This window comes from Phyllopteryx taeniolatus, chromosome 7, assembly GCF_024500385.1.
Source record: "Phyllopteryx taeniolatus isolate TA_2022b chromosome 7, UOR_Ptae_1.2, whole genome shotgun sequence".
In the NCBI taxonomy this organism is placed as follows: domain Eukaryota; kingdom Metazoa; phylum Chordata; class Actinopteri; order Syngnathiformes; family Syngnathidae; genus Phyllopteryx; species Phyllopteryx taeniolatus.
The window spans coordinates 14,551,811-14,579,592 of record NC_084508.1 but is presented as its reverse complement, the minus strand read 5'-3'; the positions used below and the strand labels follow the sequence as shown (position 1 = coordinate 14,579,592).

Below are 27,782 nucleotides of genomic sequence, written 5' to 3'. Positions count from 1 at the left end.
GCAAGTTCCTACGATGTCAGGGGCAAAAGAAATCAGGTACTCAACATGCAATGTGCACATCATTCTACCAATCACAATCGTATTGTGAATAGTGTGACACACATAGAACACATTCTCCAAAAGGGAGGCAAACATTCTTGCTTCAAGTTTTTTATTTGTCACTCCCAGCAGTACTTAACTGTAAAACTGTCACGTAAAACAATTTAAAAAAAATGAATGTCCACGACCTAAGTGCTAGCATACAGGATAAGAAAAGCTAGACATGCTAATGATAACCGCCGATGTTACAGTAAATGATGACTCTTAAAACAACACACGGAGCAGCCCAGAGTGTTATGTACTCATCGTCTAATATAATAACTAATGAGGACATGGGAAACAATTTCACGCCTGCATTTAATGTACAGTATAGCGCTTCAGAATGCAACGGACGAATGCAATAGTTTACACTTCGGGTTAGGGGGAGGGATGGAGTGCTACGGCTACATTGAAGGGACAAATTTAAGGCGCACACAACAACGCGTGTTGTTTAAACTACGGCACTCTAATATAGATAGACTAACATCTCATTTTAAAATGTATAAAACAACAGATTCATTAAAAACAAATGAATAGTGTGAGGATAATGCAAGGGATTCTACAGTATAACTGGGCATGCAAAGAAATAATTTTAACGTAATGTCTGGCTGGCCTAGTACCTGCTCAATACTACAATGCATTTAAATAGATGTAGACTTCACACAAATGACTCAGTATACTTCTGTGTTCTATTGAGTACATTTTATTTTATTTAGTATAGTAAATTGTATGATTATTTTTTATTGTATTATAAACTGTCCGAACAATACATAGAGGGAAGAAGACAAAAACGTGTGCTGCTGTTCACGTCACGAGTATGCTATCCTTTATTTTTCCACATTGCAACATATACGCAGGGTTACAAATAACTGGAAAGCATTCTTTCCCCCAATATCGTGCAGCCCTACCTCCAATTAATGCAACAGGAATGAAAATATCCAGGATGTATTTTAAATCATAACTAAGTAGAATGGTGAGGTTTCAAATGGTGACACTTGCCCTAAACACTTCGAAAATTGAACAGTATTGGTGAGAAGAGCAATGTGGGCAGTAGAATAGGTCATATATTTTATCCATCAATTGTTTCTTTTTTTCATGATTAGAGGTATTTGAAGTGCTCATTCCATTCCATTTTTTAGAAAATTCAACAAAGATGGCAGTTGTTTGTCACGTTGCTACTATCTACAGCACAAACATCTCCAATTTTTCTTGCAAATCCAAGCTAAAAGAAAAACCCAACAAAACAAAACAAAAAAAAAAAACTTGGCCAAATGAGGCTCGTATAATCGATAAACTCATAAGTCGGGTCACTCGTATCTCAAGGCACCACTGTATGGTAAAGGTATTCAAAAGGTGTTTCTGTTTCAGTTATCATTCATTGTTAATTAATTGAGCCAAGAGTGATTGATGTACAAATTTAACAGTTATTCAGTCAATGAGTTGTGAAATTACTATTAATTAGGGGCTATTCCCGTGACCCTAGTGAGGATAAAGCAGTACAGACAATGGATGGATGGATGGTAGTTTTGTGGTGACTTCAATTCCCACTCTATGTCCCATTCACCATTGCCCTGTGAATGACATTTAGGGTGTTGTGTCTTTCACTTGTAGTTACCTGAAGGTTAAAGCTGTACATACTGTAAAAATGTAAGCTAAATTCAGCTCCCAAAAGGCCCAATTCAACGGCAATTAAGCCAGAGGTGAGATGTACTGACACAATCGTGTAATCAAGTCCGAGTCAATTTAATGGATAGAAAATAGAAGTCCATATCTATTGTCGTATTGTTAGGCTGGCAAAAAATTTTTTTTTAAATAAAAAACACTTAGCCAGACACCCAATTACAGAATACACATACTCAGCACGGGTATATTGGTTAATATTAATTACAGAAAAATAATTTCAGTAAGTACAGCATGTGACATCAAATAGAGAAGCTATTAAGATGCATGATGAATAGCTCTAATGGGGTTTTCGATCACAAAAGAATCGTCTTTTCACTGATAAATTAGCTTAATGGAAACACTAACTTATATTTTTTAAATTGTCAATTAAAACAAAGAAACCAAATGATGCAGTGCTCTTCATAATGGGATTTTAATGAGGTTAGATTTTCATTTTCCATTGATTTGACGTTGGCTTGCTTCCTGACTTGTGCCAGTTATGCCATTTCTTCCAGTGACTCAGAAATGCGCTGCAGTAATAAAGATGCCTTCTTCATGAAAATTATGTCACTCTAATAAAGCAACTAAATGGAAGCAATCAAGTTGTCTATGATATAATCATCCAGAAATGTGTTTATGCAAGTCTGCCTTTGCCAAAAATGTAATATCGATAATAGCCAATAATGGGTGTTGACCACAATAACACTGCACTATAGTGGAGAAACGGATGGGGGTTAATTTGGCAGTCTTTATGCAGAAGCATAAACATGTAAAGGAAGTTTGCCATGCAAAGCCAAATATGCTGCTATTTCTATAGAGTGGCTCGTGTGGCTAAGGCATTTTGTATTATGAGTGTACTTGTACAAGTGTGGCTATATGTGAACAGTCGTGAATATACGATACTAAATTACATTAAAGTACATCTACAGACAAACAAAGTCATTATTGAAGTATGCATGCTGCACAGATTTCCAGGTATGTAACAATGTTGAAATATATTCATATGCAACAGTACATAGCACAGAGTGATGGTCACAATCATGGGCTGTAATGTTCATGTGGACAAGGTTGACAGCAATTATTTTGTGCTTTTTTGTTGTACTTTGCAACTATAGGAACCCAGTGCTGCTGACATGAAAGCGTCCTCATCTGCTTCTATCATCAGATGAGGCTCACAATGCACTCTTTGATCTGGAGTGCTTGCTGGCATGAACATTTTATTTGACGTTACTCCATTGTAGTATTATTTCTGCTTCTTTGGAAATATGTAGTTATCCCCCCCAAATCAACTTGAACCACTCACATTGTGTTGTCACAACACTACTACCTTTCTGGTACAAAGGCAACTTTATGACGTACTTAGGTATGCGCAATGATTTCCTATTTCCATTATTTCCTAGGGTAAAATAGTTTCCATATTCTAACAAAGCAGACTTTCTCCGAAAATCCAGGAACGGATTGTTCAACCTTAGACGTTCCACTGTATGCACTATAGATTGTACAGATATCTAAAAAAAAATTGAGAGGTTCTTACCCTGTCTGTTGTGAGACTCTTTCTGTTTAGAACAGGGTTGGAGGAAAAATATATTAAGGTTTTCCTGTCATGACGTATGTTCATGTGACTTACCTCTACCTCTCAAGTATGTTAAAGTGGCTGTAAAGTTTTTTTTATAAATACACTAAATATACAGTGGGTACGGAAAGTATTCAGACCCCCTTAAATGTTTCACTCTTTTTTATATTGCAGCCATTTGCTAAAATCATTTAAGTTCATTTTTTTCGCATTCATGTACACACAGCACCCCATATTGACAGAAACAAAAATAATTGTTGAAATTTTTGCAGATTTATTAAAAATGAAAAACTGAAATATCACAAACCCATAAGTATTCAGTCCCTTTGCTCAGTATTTAGTAGAAGCACCCTTTTGAGCTAATACAGCCATGAGTCTTTTTGGAATGATGTTTTTCACTCCTGGATTTGGGGATCCTCTGCCATTCCTCCTTGCAGATCCTCTCCTGTTCTGTCAGGTTGGATGGTGAACGTTGGTGGGCTGCCATTTTCAGGTTTTTCTAGAGATGCTCAATTGGGTTTAAGTCAAGGAGGTGTTCTGAAGCCACTCCTTCGGTATTTTAGCTGTGTGCTTTGGGTCATTGTCTTTTTTGAAGGTGAACCTATGGCCCAGTCTGAGGTTCTGAGCACTCTGGAGAAGGTTTTCGTCCAGGATATCCCTGTACTTGGTCGCATTCATCTTTTCTTAAATTGCAACCAGTCTCCCTGTCCCTGCAGCTGAAAAACACACCCACAGCCTGAGGCCGCCACCACCATGCTTCACTGTTGGGACTGTATTGGGCAGGTGATGAGCAGTGCCTGGTTTTCTCCACACATGCCACAATTTCTATCTTGGTCTCATCAGACCAGATAATCTTATTTATCACCATCTTGGACTGCTTTAGTTTTTTTTTTATTTTTTTTAGCAAACTCCATGCGGGCTTTCATGTGTTTTGCACTGAGGAGAGGCTTCCGTCAGGCCACTATGCCATAAAGCCCCAACTGGTGGAGGGCTGCAGTGATGGTTGACTTTCTAGAACTTTCTCCCATCTCCCGACTGCATCTCTGGAGCTCAGCCACAGTGATCTTTGGGTTCTTCTTTCCCTCTCTCATCAAGGCTCTTCTCCCCCGATTGCTCAGTTTGGTCGGACGGCTAGCTCTAGGAAGGGTTCTGATTGTCCCAAACGTCTTCCATTTCAGGATTATGGTGGCCACTGTGCTCTTACGAACCTTAAGTGCAGCAGAATTCTTTTTGTAACCTTGGCCAGATCTGTGCCTTGCCACAATTCTGTCTCTGAGCTCTTCAGGCAGTTCCTTTAATCTTATGATTCTCATTTGTTCTGACATACACTGTGAGCTGTAAGGTCTTATATGGACAGGTGTGTGGCTTTCCTAATCAAGTCCAATCAGTATAATCAAACACATCTGGACTCCAATGAAGGTGTAGAACCATTTTAAGGATGATCAGAAGAAATGACAGTACCCAAGTTAAATATATGAGTGTCACAGTGAAAGGTTTGAATACTTATGGCTGTGTGATATTTCTGTTTTTCTTTTTCAATAAATCAGCAAAAATTTCAACAATTAAGTTTTCTTCCTGTCAATATGGGGTGCTGTGTGTACATTAATGAGGAAAAAATTTACTTAAATGATTTTAACAAATGGCTGCAATATAACAAAGACTGAAAAACTTTCCGTACCCACTGTACTTGAAACTAAAAACGTGGAAAGACTGAGAACAATTTAGCACTGAATTGTTGAGCTATAGCATCAAACAGTCTTCACCATCTCAGTTGTCCAGATTTTTTGGGGGCGGGTCACGATGCAACTAGGGAACAACATGAGTCGGCCCTCTGCCACGATACAAGTACAGAGCGCCGTCTGTGGCAATTCGACACAATTGCCAGTTACTTAGTAAGAATAGCTTTGCCAAGTTCTACTACGACAGCGTGCAGTTAGCCATCAAGCTATGCCTGCAACCCAAAAAATGTATATTCCCTGACGTGTTATGTGTTATTTGGGCTACAGTGTCTCTGTTGTGGTGACCCATGTGCTCTATTGTGAAGTGGCCTGCTATTAGCTGGTATGCTAGTACGTATTAGCCGCAAGTGAGCTCGTAGACCAGCGGACCGACGTTGCAATGCACCATCAATAGATCCACACAACAGAGTACTTAAGGGAAAGTAAACTGTTTATTAGTTTTGCTTGCCCACGAGCTAATGAGGTAAGGAACTCACTCAACCGTGGTGGGCGTCAAATATGTCAGCGCCTCGCTTGGTGTTTTTGTGTGTGGGTCCCCGCATAACAGAAACAAAGGGAAAGTTAACTGTTTATTTAACACAGCAACACACGTTTTTCAGCCAGTTTGACGACAGACACTTGAGCATATAGCGTACGAGCGAACATATTTGATTAACAGGTGAAGGGCACATCTCCAGTGCCTTCAGGGTGCATGCCCACACAGTCCTGCAGCTCGAGGCCAGGGGTTAATTTCATGATGCCTTATTTTACATACATGGTCTCTTTTATTAATACAAATTTTGCAGTTTTTTGATTAACACTCTTCTCTGTTTTGTGCCAAATTTCCCCCAAAATGTTTGGTCCGTTTACAGATACTTTAAATTATTCTACTCAAGTCGATTAATTTTATCCATCCATTTTCTGAGCCGCTTATCCTTATCGCAGGCGTGCTGGAGCCTATCCCAGCTATTTTCGGGCAGGAGGCGGGGTACACCCTGAACTGTTTGCCAGCCAATCGCAGGGCACACATAAACAAACAACCATTCGCACTCACAGTCACACCTACGGGCAATTTAGAGTCTCCAATTAATGCATGTTTTTGGGATGTGGGAGGAAACCGGAGTGCCCGGAGAAAACCCACGCAGGCACGGGGAGAACATGCAAACTCCACACAGGCGGGGACGGGGATTGAACCCCGGTCCTCAGAACTGTGAGGCAGACGCTCTTACCAGTTGGACACCGAGCCGCCCTAGTTACTTTAAATGAGCCTCAAATTTACAGGTATTTCTTACACAATACAACACACTTTTTAGAGGATGTGCTTTTTTTCAAGTTATTTTTTAGTAATGTTTTTATGAATATAACATGCCCCAATTGAAACACCTACTGTTTTTTTGTTGTTGTTTTAATTATGTTGGTGAGGCAAATTATACCTTTTTAAGGGCATCATGTCCAACATGTTTATGAAATTTGTTGCAGTGGGGCTATTTTTTCAGTTTGAGTGTCACAGAGAGTTCATGTTGCTTAAAAATAGTCCGGTTCAAAGCAATACATTTTTAAGTTAAGTTGAATTTTTAGACCGTTTAATTTATTGAAAGTTAACTGCTTTTACACCACTATGCAATTTGATTATGTAGGTTGGCTACTCTGAAGGGTTAAAGAGGGTTAACTACATAGATAATAGGAAGAGGCAATTGAGTAAGGTTGCACAAAGACACAATGAGAACAATTGACCACCAGGCCTTAAATAATGGCTGTACAGTTGGTGGTTTAAATAGTTAAATTCATAAACAGAGCCACATCCCCCGCACACACATACAGTATATACAGTGGATCCATCTCCCACTCACTCATTCAACATGACTTTCCCTCTTGGGTTGCCAAGGTAGCAGCCAATGTTGCAGTCAGGAGGCTCCCACTCGCCTTTCCCAAGGCCTAGCTTCTACCAATACACATTGACACACAATTGCACACCTAGAAGCTCAGGAACAAACACACACAAACGTAAACCACCCCCTCATGGTGGCTCCCATAGCTGGGGGCCAGTGGACTGCAGCCTGCAGTGTGTGGGCTGGTGGGCAGGCTGTGGAGCAGAGCGCTATAAGGCAAGCTGACAGCAGACAGAGGAGCCCCTTTGAGTCTTGGATAACCCTGTTACGTCAGCCTTGCACAACCTAGCCTCCTTCACCTACTTGGACTCCAATCCGAGAGCACTGAGAGGCTCACAAGCCCTCAGCTATCCACCCCCTGTGTCAAAGCACTGGTAGGGTAGGGGGGGAATGACTGTCTGGCTCTTTCCTGATCAGGTACGAGGCAACCAGAGGGACGTCGGGTGAGGAAACCAACCCTGAGGCACATCCATCCTTCAGATAGGACGCCAACACAGGGGACATCCACATCCTCTGTGATCCATGTAAAGGGCACTCAGAGTGGAACGAAAAGGGACAGAGGCAGCCTGAAATGAGGGTCACGGGAGGGGCAGTGCAGCCGAGCAAGCTTTCAGCATGTCCAATTCTGGGTCCTAAGCAGACGGGTGGAGGGTGGGGGGGCTGAGATTGGGGGAAGGGTGCTCGCTAAAAGGAGCGAGACAGGACGTTCCTGGGACACGGGGGACTGAAACTTTAATGTGTGTCTGCCTGCTTGTGTCTGTACTTCTAAGCCTGGCAGGTCTTTTAATACCTGGCTTTCGGAGACGTCAAACTCCTTTTTCATCCGGTTCCCTGTCAGCCTCGTTCACGCTATCTTTACCCTTCAGTCCATTTCAGGCTCAGATGAATTGGAGATAGAAAAGCTGTACCAGATCTTCTGCAGAATAGTTTTGGACGGATTTCAAAGTTGAAATGGTTCATCAACATAGAGAACAGTGTTAGTTTGTAGTGAATCTAATGTAGTGGGAATTGTTTTCACCTAAGTGGTAATGTGAGAAACTGCTCGGCTTCTAATCATTGCTGTTGGGCATAGACAAATCCGCCATATAAAACGAAGTTTAACGGTGATTCATTTTGACAAACTCTACCTGTCTTGAGATTGTATTATGGAAATTCTATCAAATTAATCATGAAAAATATCCCTAAAGTCATAAGATACTTGGGACTACAACTATGCAACATTTCCCCTCACTTCAGCTAGGTTCACACATAGGTAAAACATGATCCGAATAGAGTTTCAAAATTGATAACACTAATTTTAATTTTTTGGGTGTTGTCAGTGGAGGGAAAGTGGCATGAACCTTCCTATTGTTGGTACAAGTAGTTAGTGAGCCCTACAACTAACTAACTAACTGTTGGAAAAATCAGGTGTTAGGAATTTTCCAGGTATCGCAGCTTGATAGAGGAAGGATATGCAAAACGTGCTTACGAAGAGTGGCTGCCGTAGGAGGCAATACTTCAAAAAAGATATCACATTTATGAGAGCCCCTCCATCACTCTTTGACAAATTCAAGGTTAATGCTAATGTATAACGCTGCCTTGAAATTAATGTTTGCAACCAGCTGCTAGAGTCAGCGTGTCTGCAATTGGTGAAATAAAAACTACAAAGGCAGCTAACATGGCTACTAGCATGGCTAACATCAGCACTTTCCTACTCTGACGTTACTTCAGGGGGAGAAGTAGCTACTCGTTTTCTGATAAGTACTTTTACTGTTGTGCTAAAACAAAATGTAGCATCTGTAACTTGTTTTTGGTCTATTATTTGTTATATTCGAGGTCTATACTCATTTAATACAGACTGGATGTATTTTAATTTCATTTTGCTGTGTTTTTTTTTTTGTGTCCTGACATAGCATCTAATTACCTAACTCTATGATCCTAGGATGCCGTGGTGCTGTGTAAAAAGCACACAGTTACAGCCATATTTCGCCTCCAATGTTTAGTAAGCAGCTTATTGCTGGACCTTCTGTTACGGCTCTGTTACACAGTATGTTGCGGGATCGATGCGTCAAAGAAACTACAGTGTGATGCACCAATGATTTCAAAAAAGAATATAAATATACGCCACGGTAAATTAAAGACAACAATCTCCTTTCTCTATCGACCAATGAAAAGGCTCCAGGCCGTAGAGCTTGACCATTTGATACTACTCTACCACTGCTGTAGGTATCCCAACTTAAGTGTGCCCAAAAATGGTAGAGTTTGGACGTTTTTTGAATGGGGTGAACCATAACAAACGCACTTGATGAAGGCAGGGTTAATGAAAGTGCTCTGCTTGAACTACAGAGATGTGCTTGTTGTAAATCCAGCATACCTGAAATATTTTTTTGTGTATAAGAATTGTGTTGGCGGCAGGTTTTCACATGCTGCCTGTCAGCGGAGGAGCTTTGGCTTGAACGACTCTGCAGCTGACATCACAGTCCATTTATTTTTCATACCCAACATCTGCTTGGCTTGCTACAGTGTCATTACGATTCACATCAGCTCACCAGATTCCTTGTATAAATGTGATACATTGAATTTGACTACAGTAGTACGCAAAAAAGAGGGTTTCATTAAGTGTGCTTAAGGATTGCATCTTTCATGCTGACATAAAAACAATATTTGGCATAAATTGCTACCAATATTAATAAATAAATAAATAAATAAATTCCTGTTCCAGCTTGAAAAGTGATTTTCTTTTCAATTGTACAATGAAAAAATATCTTCATTTCTGCACTCGACAGCTGATTTAAGCAAAAAATAAAAATAAATTGTGTGCGTCATTCCAAGCTCTGTTTTTTTCCCCCAGCTCTCAATACAGTTAAGTGTTTTTAGAACCTCAGGAGGCACTGAATGATTCCAATGCCTTCGAAGCATATTTTCAGGCGGGAAATTTTCAACTCAAGAATAAATGTATCAAGAGTAAGTGGACAGGGTGTCAAAGGATCATGCCCTTTCTCTTGAAAGTGTGCCAACTGTAAAAGCCACCATAGTCCGTGCACTTAATTGAAACATTGACACACTTTTTATGACATATTTGCATTAAAAGTATGCAGACACCCCATTCACAGGTGAATGCCTGGGGCTTAAATTGTGTGGACTGCGTGTAAGGTAGCATTAAATAAAAGATTAACCGCCTTGTCCCTTGTGTGTTATGAGCACAGTAGGCAGACACAAGCAGCAGGTAAGCTGGCAGGGCTTGTCTAGAGAGCAAGCCAGACACCCAAAGGTAGCTTTTTAAACAGTTCAAGTCAGCCAGTGTGACAGGTGAAGCTCCAGTTTCCGTCCAGCCCGGCCTCACGCCATGCTGCCATCCCGGGAGCTGACAGAAGCTCGTAAAGAGGAAGCCGTGGCCATGTGCGAGTGTCCCACTGAAAGCTCGTGTGCTTGCATCTTGTTGATGAACCTCCACGATTCACTCAAGATGCTCAAGACTGATGCAAGACTGATCAAGAGATACAAGCAAGTAAAGGGACTTACTCTCATAGGACACTTGATTAGGTACCCCTGCATTGTCTCATGATGAGCTGTATCACACATCTGTCTGAAAGTGTTAACTATGCAAGGCAAGAAGTGTATGCTTTAACAAGTTTAGGTATCGAGGATGAACCAAATTTATAATTAAGGTTTTGAGCTAAAATTGTTCAGAAAAATCAGCTCTACTGACTGTTTTTTGAAAAATATGTGTTTTATTACTGTGGTTGGTTTGCAGCGGTGTGGAACTCAGATGAATCATAAAGAGAGATTGTTTCAATAATTTCATACAGCGCAAGTGCAGTTTCCAGATATTTTTTTGTCACATTTAAAAACTATTGCGATAATAAAAGGGAGCATTTTTAATAGGCTCCTTCATTTTTCAGGTATTCTATGCATCTAGGCGGCACGGCGGACGACTGGTTAGCATATCTGCGTCACAGTTCTGAGGACCGGAGTTCAAATCCCGGCCTCGCCTGTGTGGTGTTTGCATGTTCTCTCAGTGTCTGCGTGGGTTTTCTCCGGGTACTGCGGTTTCCTCCCACATCCCCAAAGCATGCACGGTAGGTTAATTGAAGACTCTGAATTGCCCGTAGGTGTGAATGTGAGTGCAAATGATTGTATGTTTATAAGTGCCCTGCGATTGGCTGGCGACCAGTTCAGGGTGTACACCGCCTCTCGCCCGATGATAGCTAGGATAGGCTCCAGCTCACCCGCGACCCTTGTGAGGATAAGAGGAACAGAAAATGGATGGATGGATGCATGCATTTATTTATATGTATAATTTAGTGTTGATCCAAATTGAGATGGTTAGGCTTGAGCCCATATCTACGCTTTGCTGAATGCGATCCTTGAATGAGTCTTGCTGAATGTAAGGCAGCAAACAGTAGGCTCATACTCGACTGGTTTGAGCAGGTTTACAGCGACTCAGTTTACATGCAAACTCTGCCATTAGCCGGCTTCCTAGCCACCTGGAAAATCACATTTAAGGGGAAAACCGGGTGGAGGTAGACGATGGGGACAACATCAGGCAGTATGCCAGTTTTATTTTGGTACACAAGAGCCTCCATTATCCTAGTGCGTCTGACTCCATTTTGTGGCCTATTACGGTAAAAGAGGGAAATGACTCTGAAGAGGAATAACAGAGTATCCTCTAAACTTGGCTTGGATTACTCTGGTCACTGGCTGCAACACATTTGTTATCATTCCCAAAACTTATCTTTATGGCAAATTAAATTGAGTGATTTTGTTCACACTACGCATATTTATTCCAGTGTTGATGTCTTGTTTGCCCGCCTGCTATCCAAACACTGCTTGGTGATCGCTGCTGCCTGTTTGCTGTTTAATGAGATTATCAGAAGAGGAGTGTCATCAGAAGAGGAGTGTCATTAAGTAGGAGCTAAAATGAAAGCCATTATGGAGCATTATCCAAGAGATGCACCCGTCCCACCCCCCGTGATCCATCTGCCATACGGCCACCCACACTGCCACCACGATGAGATTACTGCCATGATTAGCGGCAGGAGGCTCTGCTTAATTCAAACAACTCTGGAGAACGTGGCACTTTTCTGCATTGCTGAGTCGCACAGCTTAAATCCACATGGTGGGCAGAGATGTTGTAACGTGCAGCTGTGTCAACTGTCTTTACTGTTTTTCAAGGAAATCAGAGCAAATACAAAACTACTTTTAGAGTAGTTTGGCTTGGTGTTTTGTAATGATACTACATAAGTGATACTCCAGCATGCTCCACTAATGTATGGGAAGTGTAGAAAACCCCTGAGCTGTTAAGTAGTTTCTAGTACAGTGAAATTGCTGACATGTAGCTCATATTCAACTGAAGCCATGTCCACCAAAACAATGCTATTTTAGAAACTTTTTGTTCATATGTAAAAACTCATTTCTGAAATATTTTAATTTACGTGTAGATATAAAGCCTTGTATTCTTATATCTGCAGTGCCTGTCTGTTTTCTGTGTCTGGAGTCTTTAAAAGCTAAACCTAAGTAACACAAAACAGCACAGAAGTCTCCATTGTGTACCTGTGATCTTGTCGCGAACCAGTTTGCAGGATTCGATCTCGCCAATGCTACCGAAAAGGCTGCGGAACTCCTCCTGGGTCATGTTCTGTGGCAGGTAGTTGACAATGAGGTTAGTCTTGCTGTCGTCATTTGTTGGCCCCGTCTGCATGGGCGAGGGGCAACCGCGGTTGTTAGTGGTTGGCCCGTTGGCTGTGGTGCCTCCTCCACTTGGTCCGTTTGTCACTGGAGCCTCCATGTTACTGATAATCTGAGAGGCGAGGTAGAAGAGAGAGATGGGGAATAAATGAGAAGATGGATTCATTAGACTAGATTGATGTTTCTTTAATGGGCTGACAAATGCAATAAAAACACATTTTAAATCTTTAAAAGTTGTTTCTGTTAACATTTACAGAAAATCCATTTTTGCTACTCTATTGTGTTATACTAATATGCAGTGTACAACTTTATTCATAACATGGCCAAAAAATGAATAGAAAAGATTTTCTGTTGGTGATTATGTATCTTTTGGCTGGAAATGACACATGTGGCAAAAGAAAGTATCTATCTATCTATCTAACTATCTATCTATCTATCTAATATAATATATAAACAAAATTCCACTTTGTCTTATTTCCATATAAAATATACTCATTAAAGTTCTACAAATAACTTCATTGTATACACTATTCTTATTTAAATCAGCATCCTTCTTTGGCATGACAACTTCAGTTACAATCAGTACTCTAGTTTAAACATGAGGATTGTTATTCAAAGGTGTATCAACATCAATGTATTCTACATATTAGCAACTGGGGCAACCCTTTAGCCAGATACTGCATTGAACTGCTGCTGCTGCTGTGGCAGAGAAAAGTTCAGACTCTTCCTCTCTGGTTTTGAAGAGCATTTCAGGATCAAAGTGTTCTCAGAGTAACTGTGAACTTGCGTAAGTATGTGAAAATAAGCGAAAAAAGGGAGGAGAGTCAGAAATTGGAGGAGGAATATTTAGGGTGCTTTCGCACCAGTGCCTAATAATGTGTTTTTAAATACACTTGTCACCTGTCGTTAAACATTACCCTCCAAGAGTAAGGGGTGCAGTCACACATTTGCATACAATCTGTAAATGTGTGTGTCTGAGGGGGACAACCTGGAAGACGCTCTGCTCGACAACAGGGAAGCAGGTGTTCCCAAACTGAGGATCTTAGTTTAAGTGCAGAATGTCTATTTTACAGCAATACATCATAATTCCAGTTATTTTATTCAATGCATTCCTAGTTTTTTCCTATTGCACCCATTCTGAGATCTTCAATCATAAGTTTGCATTTTGTTACCATAAAAATAATACCAAAAGTTTTAGCATGACATCATACTAAAACACCATTAGGATTTTAACGGATCCAAACCCATTGTTAAAGTTATTGCTGCGATGGCGCCCCTGTTTACTCATTCAGGCGTATCTATTTTTAACTATTCGGAAGTACACACAGGCAGAATGAACTTGGAAGTAGACAGAAAAAGCACACCCACTTTGTTTCTATTTCTGGATTAATGAAAAAAAACAAAAAAAAGTGTGCTAATTATATACCTTAAAAATGTGTTAATTTTTCAATTAGTTTGTAAAGTTGTGGTGAACAGTGAACTCAAAGCTGCAGCATGATTATTTTTGTAATTATTAGAAATGTATTATATAAATAAAATATCCATATTTATACTACAAAATTTAAAATAACAATACAATACATATATTCATGTTTAATAATTACATGAACGTTATAAAATATATTGACAAATTATTATTATTAATTTAAATTCAAAAAATTAATTTGTTTCTGTCACCCACAGGTGTGAAATACTGTAGTTCTGGTATTTACTTCATTTTCATTAATTGTATTTAATTATATTTGGAGTAGAAAGCAATGTATTATTATTTTTTTTAATCAGCACAATTACAACTGGGAGCAGATAAGATTGTTTATATCGTGTCAAGGATCCACATTCTCACAAAGCCATTCAAGATTTTATTAGATTATCTTTAGATTTGATTTTCATTTAGAATGTTGGCCTTGCAACTACTGCGGGCCTCTCAATATGCATTCACACACACAGACACACACCATGGGCCTGGACTCATTCCCCCAGTGAGGCATCTTAATTTAGTAAACATACATACACGCACACGCACACGCACATGCACAAAAACACACAAAACAGGAGAGAGCAATGGGCCTGAACCCACAGCAAGAAGGGAAAAAAAAGACAGAGATGTCTAAGAGCTCAAGATGTGAGCTGCATGCAAATTGTTCTTTTGACAGTATCCTTCCCTGCTCGCTGCTCTACCACAACAAAGACAGCCACAGTGTGAGTGATGGTGTGTGTGAGTGCGTATGTGTTGGAGAAAAACAGAACAGTATGTAACCATAACACAGTTGACTGAAGAGGACCTTATTATTAAATATGTTTGCATTCCCTGCTGAGCTGCTCCAGTCTATCCCAGCCTTTCAACTCGATGGGACACTTTTCGAGAAGTTTGCACACCAAACTAGCTGCCTGTAATTAGCAAGGACCAGCCGAGCCTGAGCGGACATTTATATGTCCCTGCATGTCTATGGCCACCAGCATTTGTGGTCCTTAGGACGCCACTTTATTGTAGTAGTAAACACACTGGCTGCTGCTCCTCTCGTGCAGTGGATCTCCGAGCTGTGGACAGAAGTCACTGTACATCCTGCAGAATATACAGTAATACACTCTCAGCTACAAGCCTTTTGGTGTAGCGTCTTCTACTTAAGCTACAATGCATTATAAAAAAAAAAAACAACAACAACAACAACAAAAAAACACACATTCCCAATTGGGCATTTCCGAATTCACCTATTAGCAGAATTTTTGGGGGGAGCGTGTCCTCTGTTATTTGTGGAAAAAGTCATATGTTCCATTTACTGTGACATGGCAAAAAAGTTTTTAAAAATTGTGGTAATATATTGTCTCTAGTAACCTATGTGTGATATTTATATATTTTGGATCGCAGTGTTTTTTTAATTGAGACAACCATTACTCTTGGCCATAAAGAGGCCAAAATAACCCCATCAAAATAGTTGCCCGCTCAACCAAACTTCCATGGTGGAAGTCAGAAGGTTGTTTTGTGTCTAGGTGGAAGATCTGCAAACACACACGCTCACTCCTACTCCCTGACCCGCTCATCCAATCACATATTTAACAGCAGTGATGTTAGATTTGTGACTGACACGTGTGGGAGCGGGAGTGGATAGATAAGATGGCCGCCCATGTCTGCTGCAGCTGCTTTGACTCACGATAGTCTCGCCATACTATGAAAAAACACAGCATTAAAACCAGTGGAATCCATAATAACAGCTCAGCGGATCATTGCTCAACCTAAATACGACTGCCAGTTTGTGCTGTCACTGCATGGATCCAGTGGTTAACTCCTAGTGGCAGACGGAGCAGTTTCCCACCTCCACAAGGCCGCTCCAGGAGCGTCGCCATCATCGATGTAAATCTTGTAAATGTTCAGTTTTACACGGGACCACACCGCCACAGTAATTCTTCATCATCATCAGCGCGTACGAACATGTACTGTACATTATGGATGTGAGTGCTTAGCTGTAAGCTGTTTACTGTTCTGTTATTTTAAAGGTACAGCAATGTTTAGAGATGTTTGTAATGCTAATGAAGTGTTTAGGGATCATAGTTTGTGGTACATTTTTGGTTTAAACAATTAATATAGACAATTATAATTGCTTTTCGGGGAGCGTCAATTATTCATGGGAATTCGCTATTCACGGTCAGGCTCAGTCCCTATTGCCCACTCTAGTTTGATTATCTTATCTTATTTTATCTTATCTTATCTGTGTCCTGCAGTCACACACTACTCACTAATACAACATTGATGGAAACAAAATAATAATAAACACCCTCGTTTCTACAGTTTGTTGTTCATTTTCAATGTCTGGTACAACTAAAGGTACATTTGTTTGGAAAAATATGATGACAACAAAATGTTCATAGGAGTTTAATTTAAGAGCTGATATGTAGCCATTTCCTCTGGTTTTTTCTTGATACCAACCAAAATCACTGGGAATACAATTAAGCTTAAGCATGTGAAATGGGACAGCAAGTATTATGGAAACAGCTGCATTTTTGTCGTGTTCATTGTATTCTTCAGGTAATATTTCTTTAGTAGTATCATGCATAAAAATAAAAGAACTTGAAAAGCAAGGGTGGTCTAATAATTTTTTTCCATGAATGTATACTAAAACTGCACTTCTCTCTAGACAAGTGTGGTGGCTAAAAGTGTGGGCTGTGACTAAAGGGCCCCAGAATCGATGCACTGGACAAACACAGGGATTGGCATCCCTATCCCCAATAATTTCGACCCTTGTGAGGATAAGCAGTAAAGAACATGGATGGATGGATGGAATATAGCAAATACTGTACAGTGCTGTGACAAAAAGTATTTTGTAATTCTTATATTTGTTCATAGTTTCCCCGCTTTAATGTTCAAGATGTCACGATTCGATTTTCACTGGTCCCAGAAGCAAGCGGAGGCTGAGAGGTTTGTGGAGACAGGTTTGAGCAGAGACACATGGAACGTCGGATGGATCTTGAGGGATTGCGGGAGTTTTAATTGAACTGACGTGGGAATGATTATTTTAGTGATCGGGAATGGACCAATAAAGCGCGGAGTGAGTTTGCAGGATTCCGTCTGGAGTGGGAGGTCACGGGATGTAAGCCAAACGGACTGACCCACCTTGTACTCAGGCGTAGGAAAGTGGCAAAGGTCCGCAAGCCATTTGTTCCTCTCTGCGGACCGGGTTAAGGCCGCCGTGACGTCTTTCCAAATGGCCTGGACCCTATTAAGGTGATCCCTTACCGCGGGAACTGCCACCGCTTGCTCCTGTTCCCTAAATAATGGAGGTTGGTAACCGTAGTAGGCCATGAACAGAGACATACCAGTGGCAGAGCTGGTGAGGGAGTTGTGGGCATACTCAATCCATGGGAGAAATGAGTGCCAGGAGGTGGGGTTGCGTGCGGCAACGCAGCAAAGGGCCGATTCCAGGGACAGATTTGCCCGCGCCGTCTGGCCGTTGGTCTGTGGATGGTATCCCGAAGACAAGATGGCTGCTGCGCCCACCGCTTTACAGAAATCCTTCCAGACAAGGGAGGAGAACTGAGGACCTCGGTCCGAGACGATATCGATGGGGATTCCGTGGAGTTTGAAGACATGTTGGACAAGGAGGTTAGCAGTTTCAAAGGCAGAGGGTAGCTTGGGTAGGGAATGTATTGGAAGTACATAGAAAATTGATCGATAATAGTGAAAATGATAGCGTTACCTTCAGAGGGGGGTAGGCCGGTAACGAAGTCAAAGGCGATGCGGGACCAAGGGTGGCTCGGGATAGGTAAGGGGTGCAGAAGACCAGCTGGGGGCTGGTGTGAAGTCTTCCCTTGGGCACAGATGGAGCAGGCTTGAACGAACTCCCGGGTGTCTTTCACCAGGCTAGGCCACCAGAAGTATAAACTGTATAAATTGGATTGTGTGGGTGATACCGGGTTGACAGGTGAGTTTTGAACTGTGGGTCCACTGGAGAATGTCAGAATGTGCCGAGTCGGGTATGAACAGCCTGTTAGGAGGTCCAGTCTTGGGATCCGGTTGTGTCTCTTGAGCACATTTGACAATCTGCTCGATTTTCCAGGTGGCTGCCCCAACGAAGCAGGAGGACGGGAGGATGTTTTCGTGTTCTGCAGTGCTGGAGGGTGGTGAGAACATGCGAGACAGAGCATCAGGTTTGCTGCTGCGGGATCCAGGGCGGAAGGAGAGGCTAAAATTAAATCGGCTCAAGAAGAGGGCCCAGCGAGCTTGTCGGGGGTTAAAAGGCGTTTGGCGGAACCGAGGGAGGCAAGGTTCTTGTGATCAGTCCAGATGATAAACGGTAAATCAGTCCCTTCCAGCCAGTGTCTCCACTCCTGCAATGCCCAGATGATGGTCAACAGCTCACGGGTGCCAATGTTGTAGTTCCGTTCAGCGATGGATAGACAAAGGGAAAAGAAAGCACTGGGAGGAAATCTTTGGGAAGAGGGGTCCCGCTGCGAGAGAACGGCCCCTGCCCTAGTGTCCGAGGTGTCAAACTCCACCACGAACTGCAGGGAGGGGTCGGGTATCGTAGGATGGGAACACTGGTGAAAAGTGTCTTAAATTGGTCGAAGGCTTGGGATTCTGCCAGGTCCACTGAAACGGAGAGCTGGTGGAGGTAAGGCTAGTGAGAGGAATTGCGACTTTACTGTAATTGCGGATGAAGCGGCGGTAGAAGTTGGCAAATCCAAGGAAACGTAGTTCTTTGCGGTTGGTGGGAGTGGGCCAGTTAACGGCTGCTTGGATCTTTGCAGGGTCTGGTTGCAATTGTCCTTTGGCAATGATGTAGCCTAGGAAGTGTACAGAGGTGAGGTGAAATTCACATTTTTCGGGTTTTACATACAGGCGGTTTTCAAGGAGGCGCTGGAGGACTTGGCAGACATGAATGCGGTGTTTTTTGGAGGAGCGGGAGAAAATGAGAATGTCATCAGGGCCAGGTCTTTACTGAAAACAGGGGCGAGATCATGATATTCTTCAGGCACCCGGGAGAGGTCGACTGGGGTGGCAGGTGGTGGAGCTTTACTGGAGGGCGGCATGGCAGCACGAATGGCAGTGAGGGCTCCATCCAGTGAATGATAGGTGAGTCCAGTCTATGGCGGGGTTATGCTTCTTGGGCCAGGGAATTCCGAGAACTAGTGGGGTCTCAGGGGAAGAGATGACAAAAAGAGGAATGTCCTCACGGTGACTTCCAGAGATGACCAGGGTAAATGGAAATGTTTGGTGGGTGACAGGGGAGATGACTCGCCCATCCAGGGCTGTGACTTTCTTCGGTGAAGGGAGTGGTTGGAGAGGGAGTTGGAGCTAATGTGCCAATCCTTCGTGAATGAAGTTGTCTTCTGCACCAAAATCTATAAGAGCAACTATGGGTGTGTTGTGACTGGGACCGAGAATGCAAGCGGGAACGGTCATACGGGAGGGAGAGCTTGGGGAAATGGTGGTTCGTCACTCACCGCGGCGCTCTCGGGTCGTGGTGAGCCTGGCCTTTTGGTCACAAAGGGCATGTGGCAATGAAGTGGCCTGATTTGCCGCAATAAATACGCAGACGCTGGGTGAAACGGCGCTGACGTTCCTGGGGGTCTAGGCTTGTGCTACCGAGTTGCATGGGCTCAACTGGTCCAGTGGGGGGGTGACGCAGAGGCAGTCGGAGGTGCAGAAGACGGGTGAGGGGCTGACGGTGCAGTGCCCACGGTGGAAATAATTTTACGCGCTCTTTCCCGTAACTGGTTGTCAAGGCCAATAGGCGATATCGAAATGAGATCCTCGAGTGAGGAGGGCTCGTGCTGAGCAGCGAGCTCGTCCTGCAGCTGCTCTGAAAGACCGTTCTGGAAAATCCCCCTTAGCACGGCATCATCCCTTGCACATTCACCCGCAAGTATTCGGAATTCAACTGAATAGGAGGCAACGGAACTAGCGCCCTGAGTGAGCATAAGGAGGCGGCGAGTGGTTTCCCTGCCCTGAACGGGGTGATCAAAGACCTTCTTTAGTTCGGCGGAAAAGGAGTTAAATGACGTGAGTACTGGGGAAGAGTTGTGCCATAACGTGGTTGCCCATTTAGCTGCTTCACCGCATAGGAGGTTAGTGACAAAACCAACCTTGGCTTGTTCGGTGGGATAGCTTAACGGTTGAAGACTAGGGAACAATTTAGGATGAATTGGCTGCATGCACCTAAGTCCCCAGAGTAAGGCTCTTTGTACGGGGGACGGGGTGGCTCGGAGGCTGTGGGCTTGGAGCAGTACTTACGGAAGGGTCGTTGAATTGTATTTTCGAAAAGAGGAGGGAGACTTGTTGCATGAGGGAGTGTAAGGATTCCATGATCTCTTGAAGAGCTTTGTCCTGTCTCCCTATGTGGATGCCTTGGACGGTGAGTGCATGTTTTAACGTCTCCGGGGTTGCTGGGTCCATGGGTGGCCAGAGTATTCTGTCACGATTCGATTTTCGCTGGACCCAAAAGCAAGCGGAGGCTGAGAGGTTTGTGGTGAAAAGTTTATTGAAGAAGATATGGAGATTGATCCTTGAGGCGTACTGGCGGTTGGTCGAGACAGGGAACGTGCGGCAGGCGGTGGCGTGAGCAGGTAGGTGGCTTATTGGCGTGGTGGAACACGGCAGGGAACACAGAAGGAGCACTGAGGACAAGGAAAAACATGGAGGTCAGAAGTGTTGCGAGGACTGGCGTAGCTTACGTGTTGGTCAGAGAGCCGGTGTACCACGGGAGAACGTTAATATTCTGGCAGTGAAGTCTCGGATCTGGCAGGCTTAAATGCAGGCAGAGTAGAGTGCTGATTGGCAACAGGTGCGTGGCCAAGGTGGTGCTGATTACTGGGAAAAAAGGGGGAGAGAGAGAGAGAGAGAGAGAGAGAGAGAGAGAGAGAGAGAGGGCGAGAGGGGCGCAAAGCGCAACCCAAGCTCCAACAACAGAACTGCAGGGACAGACCACGACAAGATCCATCCATCCATTCTATACTGCTTATCCTCACTAGGGTCGCGGGGGTGCTGGAGCCTATCCCAGCTATCTCATCAAACACATCTAAATATAAGAAAAAAATAACCCCAGTAAACATAAACACAGTTTTTAAATGGTGATTTTATTTTTTGAGGAATAAAAACTATTAAACGCCACCCAAGTAATTGCTCCTAAACATAATAACTGGTTGGGCCACCCTCAGCAGCAACAACTGAAATCCGAACGTTTTCGATCACTGGGAATGAGTCTTTGAGATCACTGAAGATATTTTGGGCCATTCTTCCTTGCAAAATTGTTTTAATTCAGCAACACTTGAGGGGTTTTGAGCATGAACAGCCTTTTTAAGGTCATGCCACAGCATTTCAAACGGATTAAAGTCCAGACTTAAGACTAGGTCACTCCAAAACGTTGTTTTTTTTCAGCCATTCAGAAGTTGACCTGGTTGTGTGTTTTGGAATTTTGTCCGACTGCAGAACCCAAGAGCAGTTTGGCTTGAGGTCACAAACTGATGGTCGAAAAGTCTCCTTCAAGATTTTCTGGTCAAGAGTAGAGTGCATGGTTCCATCAATCACAGCATGTTGTCCAACTCCTGAATAGATAAGCAGCCCCAGACCATCACACTACCACTGGCATGTTTGAGTGTTGGTACAATGCTCTTTTCCTGAAATGCTGTTACATTTACGCCAGATGTAACGAGACACACAGCTTCAAAAAAGTTCCACTTTCATCTTTTTAGTCCATAGAATATTTTTCCAAAAGTCTTGTGAATCATTCAGATGTTTTTTTTTTTTTTTTGCAAAAGTAAGATGCAGAGTTTTTCAACTTGGAACTCTGCCATGCATCAATTTTTGCCTTGTCTCTTCCTTATTGTTGTGTCATGACCTTAGCTGAGGCCAGGGAGGCCTGTAGTTCTTTAGACGTTGTCCTCGGTACCTTTGTGACCTCCTGGATGAGTTGTTACTGTGCTCTTGGGGTATTTTTTGTAGGCTGGCCACTCCTGGGAAGGTTCACCACTGTTCCATGTTTTTCCATTTGAGGATAATGGCTCTCACCGTGGTTTACTGGAATCTTAAAGCTTTAGAAATGACTTTGAAACCCTTTCCAGATTGATACGTCAATTACTTTATTTCGGGTCAGTTTTTTAAATTTCTTTGGATCATGGCACTTAATTGCAGCTTTTTGACAACATCACCAGACAGGTTCTAATTAAGTTATTTCTTGATTGAACAGGTCTGGAGGTAATCAGGCTTGGATATGGTGAGTGAAAATAACCTCAGCTTTTCAAAATACATTAGTAAGCCATAGTTAATTCATGATTTAAAAAGGGGGGCAATTACTTTTTCACACATGGCCAGGCAGATGTTTTTTCCTTAATAAATAAAATGACAATTTAACATCTGCTTTACTTAGGGTATCTTTGTCTAATATTTACATTTGTTTGATGATCTTAAACATTAAAGTGGGGAAACTATGCAAAAAATATACAAATTTGAGAAGGGGGCAAATACATTTTCATGACATTGTATATCATCGAATAGTGGCCTCTGCTCTCACAAATGCGTATGTGGTGATCAGAGGTGGGTAGTAATGCACAACATTTATTTTGTTACATTTACTTAAGTAAAATTTTTGATAAATGTTACTTTTAAAGTAGTTTCAATGGAACATACTTTTTACTTTTACTCGAATATTGTTTGTTTGTTCAGAAGAAACACTACTCCGTTACATTGCACTGCATTCTGCTCGCTACTCTTATTTCTCATTGCTTGTTTGATCTATTTGTTTTGGTTTGTCAGAGAGACTTCTTCCTCTGACGCTTTCCTATGACTGTTCCATCAATCCAAACGTAACACCTTGCACAGTTTGACTCCATTTCACCAATCAAACTGAGTCATACAGGAGGAGTTTTTAAAATGACTATTTTACATTAAGCATGGCAGAAGTAAAAGAAACAACAGAGTTCGACTCGCAGAAGAGGCAGAAAACCCCTGGTCTCACATTCAATCTATGTTTACCGTAGACTATGATAAAGAACAACTATGTCATGTGCTGCAATCTTTGTCTGCCTAAAATTTTCACATTTTCGACTACCAGAACGCCACTTCAAACTTGTGCTGTTTGAAGAGTGTAAACAAAAGTTATTTAAAAATCAAAGCAAATTCAACCTTTGGTTGACATCAACATATCTCTGAGGTTGTTTTGTCAAAATACCCCAAGGATCAAGAATTATCCTACACTTTATACACCCTATTTTTTGTTTGACTGAAATTAACCAGTTTTGAGGTTTTGGAGCTGGGGGCTGCATCTTGAACGGAAAGTACAATAGGGCTGAAAGCGAGCTCACGCAAATCCCCAGCAAGGACTTCATTTTCCCTCGTGGAGTCAGCACTTCATCACCAAGTCAGCATTTCATCACAGAGGTGCTAAATTACACTTGGCAATTAGTTTTAGCATGTAGCGGACACATCGCCAAACATCACCCACACTGTGTCGACAAATTCACTGAGTAATCAAATTTGTGCTGGTTATCAGAAGCTAACACTGTTAGCTAACAATATTCTGTGGCGCCAACAAGACTCAATGCAGATCTGCTTAGTTTTTGGTTTTGACGTAGTGTTTCAGACACTGTAGCCCACGGCTTAAACGGTCAGATCTTTGCCCAGCCTAACTGGTTATGTCATCGTCAGAGAAACCTGGTGTGGGTATGTTTATTATGTAAATTAGCCAAATTGTGATGAAACAATTTTCAAAATTCAGGCTCTCTCACAAACACGAAAAATAGTGTCATATGTAAAACATATGTGAAAAATGAGTTCCCTCATGTTGTGTGTTTCTTAGCGGGAGTTTTCCCTTCCGTGTCACACAAAGAGCTGTGCGATGTGCAATGTGCTGCTGGGTGGCTAAAATAATTTGGGAGTTCTACTCTTTTTGGTTTCAACAGTCCTTAAACGTACTCATTCTCTGATGCTGAATACCTAAACCAATTTCAAATGACTGACAAAACACAGCCAATTTAGTAAACTAGCTGCTCTCTGTTCAGCGCCATGTCTTTATTGTAAACAGGGCGTGTCAACAGGCTATGAAAGCCGCTAAGAGAAAAATCAATTATTTCGAAAACAAACAAAAACAAAAATCGGCCTGCCCCAAAGACTCTATTCATCAAGTTTATATATTTATTTTATTTATTAGTCATAGTTTATTCGATTAAATGCATTGGCTCAATCTTATTTATAAGGACAAATTTCATTTAACTCAATGAATTCAAATTGGGAAATTAATAGGCAGAAACAGTCAGTCTTAAAATACCCTTTGCCTTTGTGCGTTAGCAGCATTGTTTTGCTTTTCTCTCATCCCTGCACAAAAGAATCATCCGCCATCACAGACTACTGAATTCCATCCATCCATCTAGCTATCCATCTATCCATCTATCCATCCAAATTCCATCTCTGCTCTAGTTTCAACTGTCTCAGTCAGCAGTATCACTACTGGCGTGTAATTGTGTAAACACAGTATAATATCAGAACATTACTTGATGGTTGTGGAAAATACCCAGGCCATCCATTTGGCTGCAGCAGTAGTCTCCTTACCATCTTTGGCTGTGTCAGCAATCCCTTCTCTGCCCAGCCTTGGAGCTGTGGGAGCTCTGCCTGACGCCACTGTGTCTCTGTCGACCCCTATGGAACGGAGCACATGGAGGGAGGGAGGGATGCACAGCCCACCATCAGCATCATACACTCACTTTGCACTTTGTTTCGGGTAGCATTTGGGATTTGTTGTTGTTCTTTTGATGGGAGGAAGCGGGAGGAAAGGAGGGGGTATGGCAGCACACAAGTACTCTGTAGTCATTCAACAACTAAAACAAAAACGGTAAGTCAAAATGGAAACAGATCATTTGCAGCAATATCATCTTCCATTCTTTTGAAAGACTCCTGCAAGAATTTAGTTTCCGTACATCCCGAAGATGTTTAACGGGCCTGTTCTTCCAAACCAAACTCAACCATCCACAATTGCCACGTTGCTTCAGTGGTATTTGTTGTTGTGGATTCAAGAAGCTCCACAGTGGCTGGGTGTGTGTGTGTGTCTGTTGCAACCAGCAGATTGGTGTGGTCCCCGCAATGACCTTGGGTTTATGAGTTTATAATGAGGGTTTCCCCTCTTACTATCCACGGGTAAACAAGCCTGCGGTTGAAGACACGGAAGTGTCACAAATGAGCAGGAAGTCTGTTCAGCAGCTCTAGTAAGCGAGGCGGGAGGGGGGTATTAATGCCAACAGCTATGGATGCCACTAGCAGCCAATTTAGCAGGAGAGTGAGACGAGAGGCGGGATGACCTCTGCTTACATTTACTCCTCCAGTAGGATGAGGAGAGGGAGCGGGTGATCAGTTGGAAGGAAGAAGAAAAAGAAAAGGATGTGCAATGTGGAAGACACTTCCCATGCTTCAAAGAAGGGGAGCGATGAGGTCGGACAGAGAGGGAGAGAATGAGTGAGTCTGTACTGCATATATTCTCTTGTCAATGTGTCTTCTAAACCTGGCCAAGAATGCATAATGGAGGACTGAATGAGAATTAAGTGTCAAAAAGACAGAGGCTCCAATGGGACAAATAGGTCAGTGGTTGTCCAGGGTAAAACAGAGAAGTATTGCGCCACCTTTGTTTTAGTCTGGTGAAGACTAAAAAATATGTTGTGTATATAAGACTCATTCAAATGGTTTTGCAAAACATGAAAATCATTCCTACAATGATACAAATGACTGTGACATAGTACAGTGGAAGCTCCAGTGTTGCTGGTCAACCTGTCATTTGTTCGGGTGTATGAACAGCTTAATCCGTCACCATTATAAAGTATTTCGTAACTGTACAGGTAATAAATATCAGTAAATGCTTGTGTAAAAAATATTTACTCAGTGTTAGATTTAAAATGTTAAAACAATAAAATCAGATGCCCCTCATAATTGTCAATTTAAAAAATTTGCAAATGCGAGAAGTGTAAAAAGTAGTTAATCACGACTAAACACTGCCTTTGATGACAAATGACAATGCCTATAGCAACTAAACAATCAATTGTTAGCTAACGTCTAGCATGAGAGGCTAAACGCATACTCCTTACTGCTTTGAATGCAAGCTTGCTTACATCGTGTAACTATGTGAATTTTTTTCTTCTCTCTCATGAGAAGCAAAACTTGTAGAGTCAATGATTAGATGGAGGTTGAGCTGAGGTCTAGAGGTACACCGACATCTCTCAAGGTTCGCTGAAGTTTCTCCTACTCTCCTGGCTTATCCTGCAATCTTTGTTTGATGTGAGATTGTCTTGAAAATGTTTGATCAGTTTCAAATTTATTTAACCTTAGGGGTTTTCTTATTAGGAGGTTCCACTGTAATAGTTTGATGGTTGTTGTTATTCAGGTGTATTAAATATTGCAACCTGTCAAAAAACGTCAATATTGGCTAAACATTTTCTAGTCGCAAAGGATGAACCTTGATGACAGCTTGTTAGCTAGAGGCACACATTTTACAACAATCACAGAATTTTGCCACTGGGTGGGTTAGATAAACTACAACAACAATTACAATTACATGCACTATACTGAATGAAATTGAATCACAGAGCCTATTGCACACCCTGCATGTTACAATGACCATCTATTCAATATGATGCAGAAAAGCTACCCCGAAAGAAGGAAACATTAGCAGAGGTGAAATATCCAAAGCATTTTTCACCCATACTGCAAAGCTGTCACTTCACATACGATGTCAGTGCGGTGAGGCAATGCGTGCGGCGACAAGCAGATAGTGCAGCGTCATCACAGCGTCAGTACACGTGGTGATCGCATGTAACAAGCAGTAAGCAGATGTATGCGAGAGCATGTCAGCCAGTGCACAATAGTCAATGCTCAACCATTCAATTAAACAAAGGTGTACAGCACGCACGCACACACGCACACACACACACACACACTTGCATGCAACCGTCATATTCACGCCCTCCTCGCATTCATCCCATGCATGCATCTTTGGATGAAATCTCAAATAAGGGTGCAAATTACATTCAGCAACCATTTTGATGGAAATCCGCTCATGGATACATTTTCAATTATTCAGGGAGTACATTTCAGCCGGTGCTCTGATGCTGGGAAAACCTATTATATAATCAATACACTCTATAGAGCCATTAATATTTGATGCCACAAAAGTGCTTTGTGTCTCCTTGGGCTCCTGGCTAGTGGCGCCTGGGTACTGCTGTCTGCTTCCAGCTAGGGAAGGGAGTGCACATTTGTATTTGTCTGGCAGACAAAAATACTAATGGAACAAACTTATCTTTGCCATACTGTTTATGAATCAATATTTCCAGTGTTCTTCTAATGTAATACTCTCTCGTAATAATATTTCACTTAGGACAGTTATGTCAACAATTTCCTAAGTCATCCCATCCTCTTTTGACCTTTGTCACGCCACTGTAGCTTTTACAGCATAAAGCAGCACTGAACTATAGACAGTGCTGAGCCAGTGCGAGCTTCCCTCCCCTCCCCTCCTCTCTTTTAGCCTCGCAAAGCTCAGACAGTCAATGTAGCCTGACTTGGCCGGGAAGGATGGAGGCTGCAGAGAATGCAGAATAGACAGGATGCTGCAGGAGCCCTCCGCTGACAGACACACTGCTTGGCAGCTACAAAATGGAGCCAGTGTGCAACTATCTGACTCGCTAGACTTTTGTCTCACCCTCTTGTGTCAGATATTGAGATTTCGTTACGTT

General features: G+C 42.2%; 1 protein-coding gene across 6 annotated transcripts in view; it reads right to left on the bottom strand.

The window, feature by feature from the left end:
- Nucleotides 1–27,782, bottom strand: part of elavl4 (ELAV like neuron-specific RNA binding protein 4) — a 123,499-nt gene that overhangs the window by 41,210 nt on the left and 54,507 nt on the right. For 5 of the 6 annotated variants that reach the window (XM_061778949.1, XM_061778954.1, XM_061778948.1 and 2 more), the window contains 2 exons: nucleotides 24,622–24,708; nucleotides 12,453–12,699 (listed from right to left, as the gene is read on the bottom strand). In XM_061778949.1, the coding sequence (XP_061634933.1) occupies nucleotides 12,453–12,699; nucleotides 24,622–24,708 (334 nt within the window). The remainder of the gene's footprint in view (nucleotides 1–12,452; nucleotides 12,700–24,621; nucleotides 24,709–27,782) is intronic. The other variant, XM_061778953.1, reaches the window with a different exon arrangement.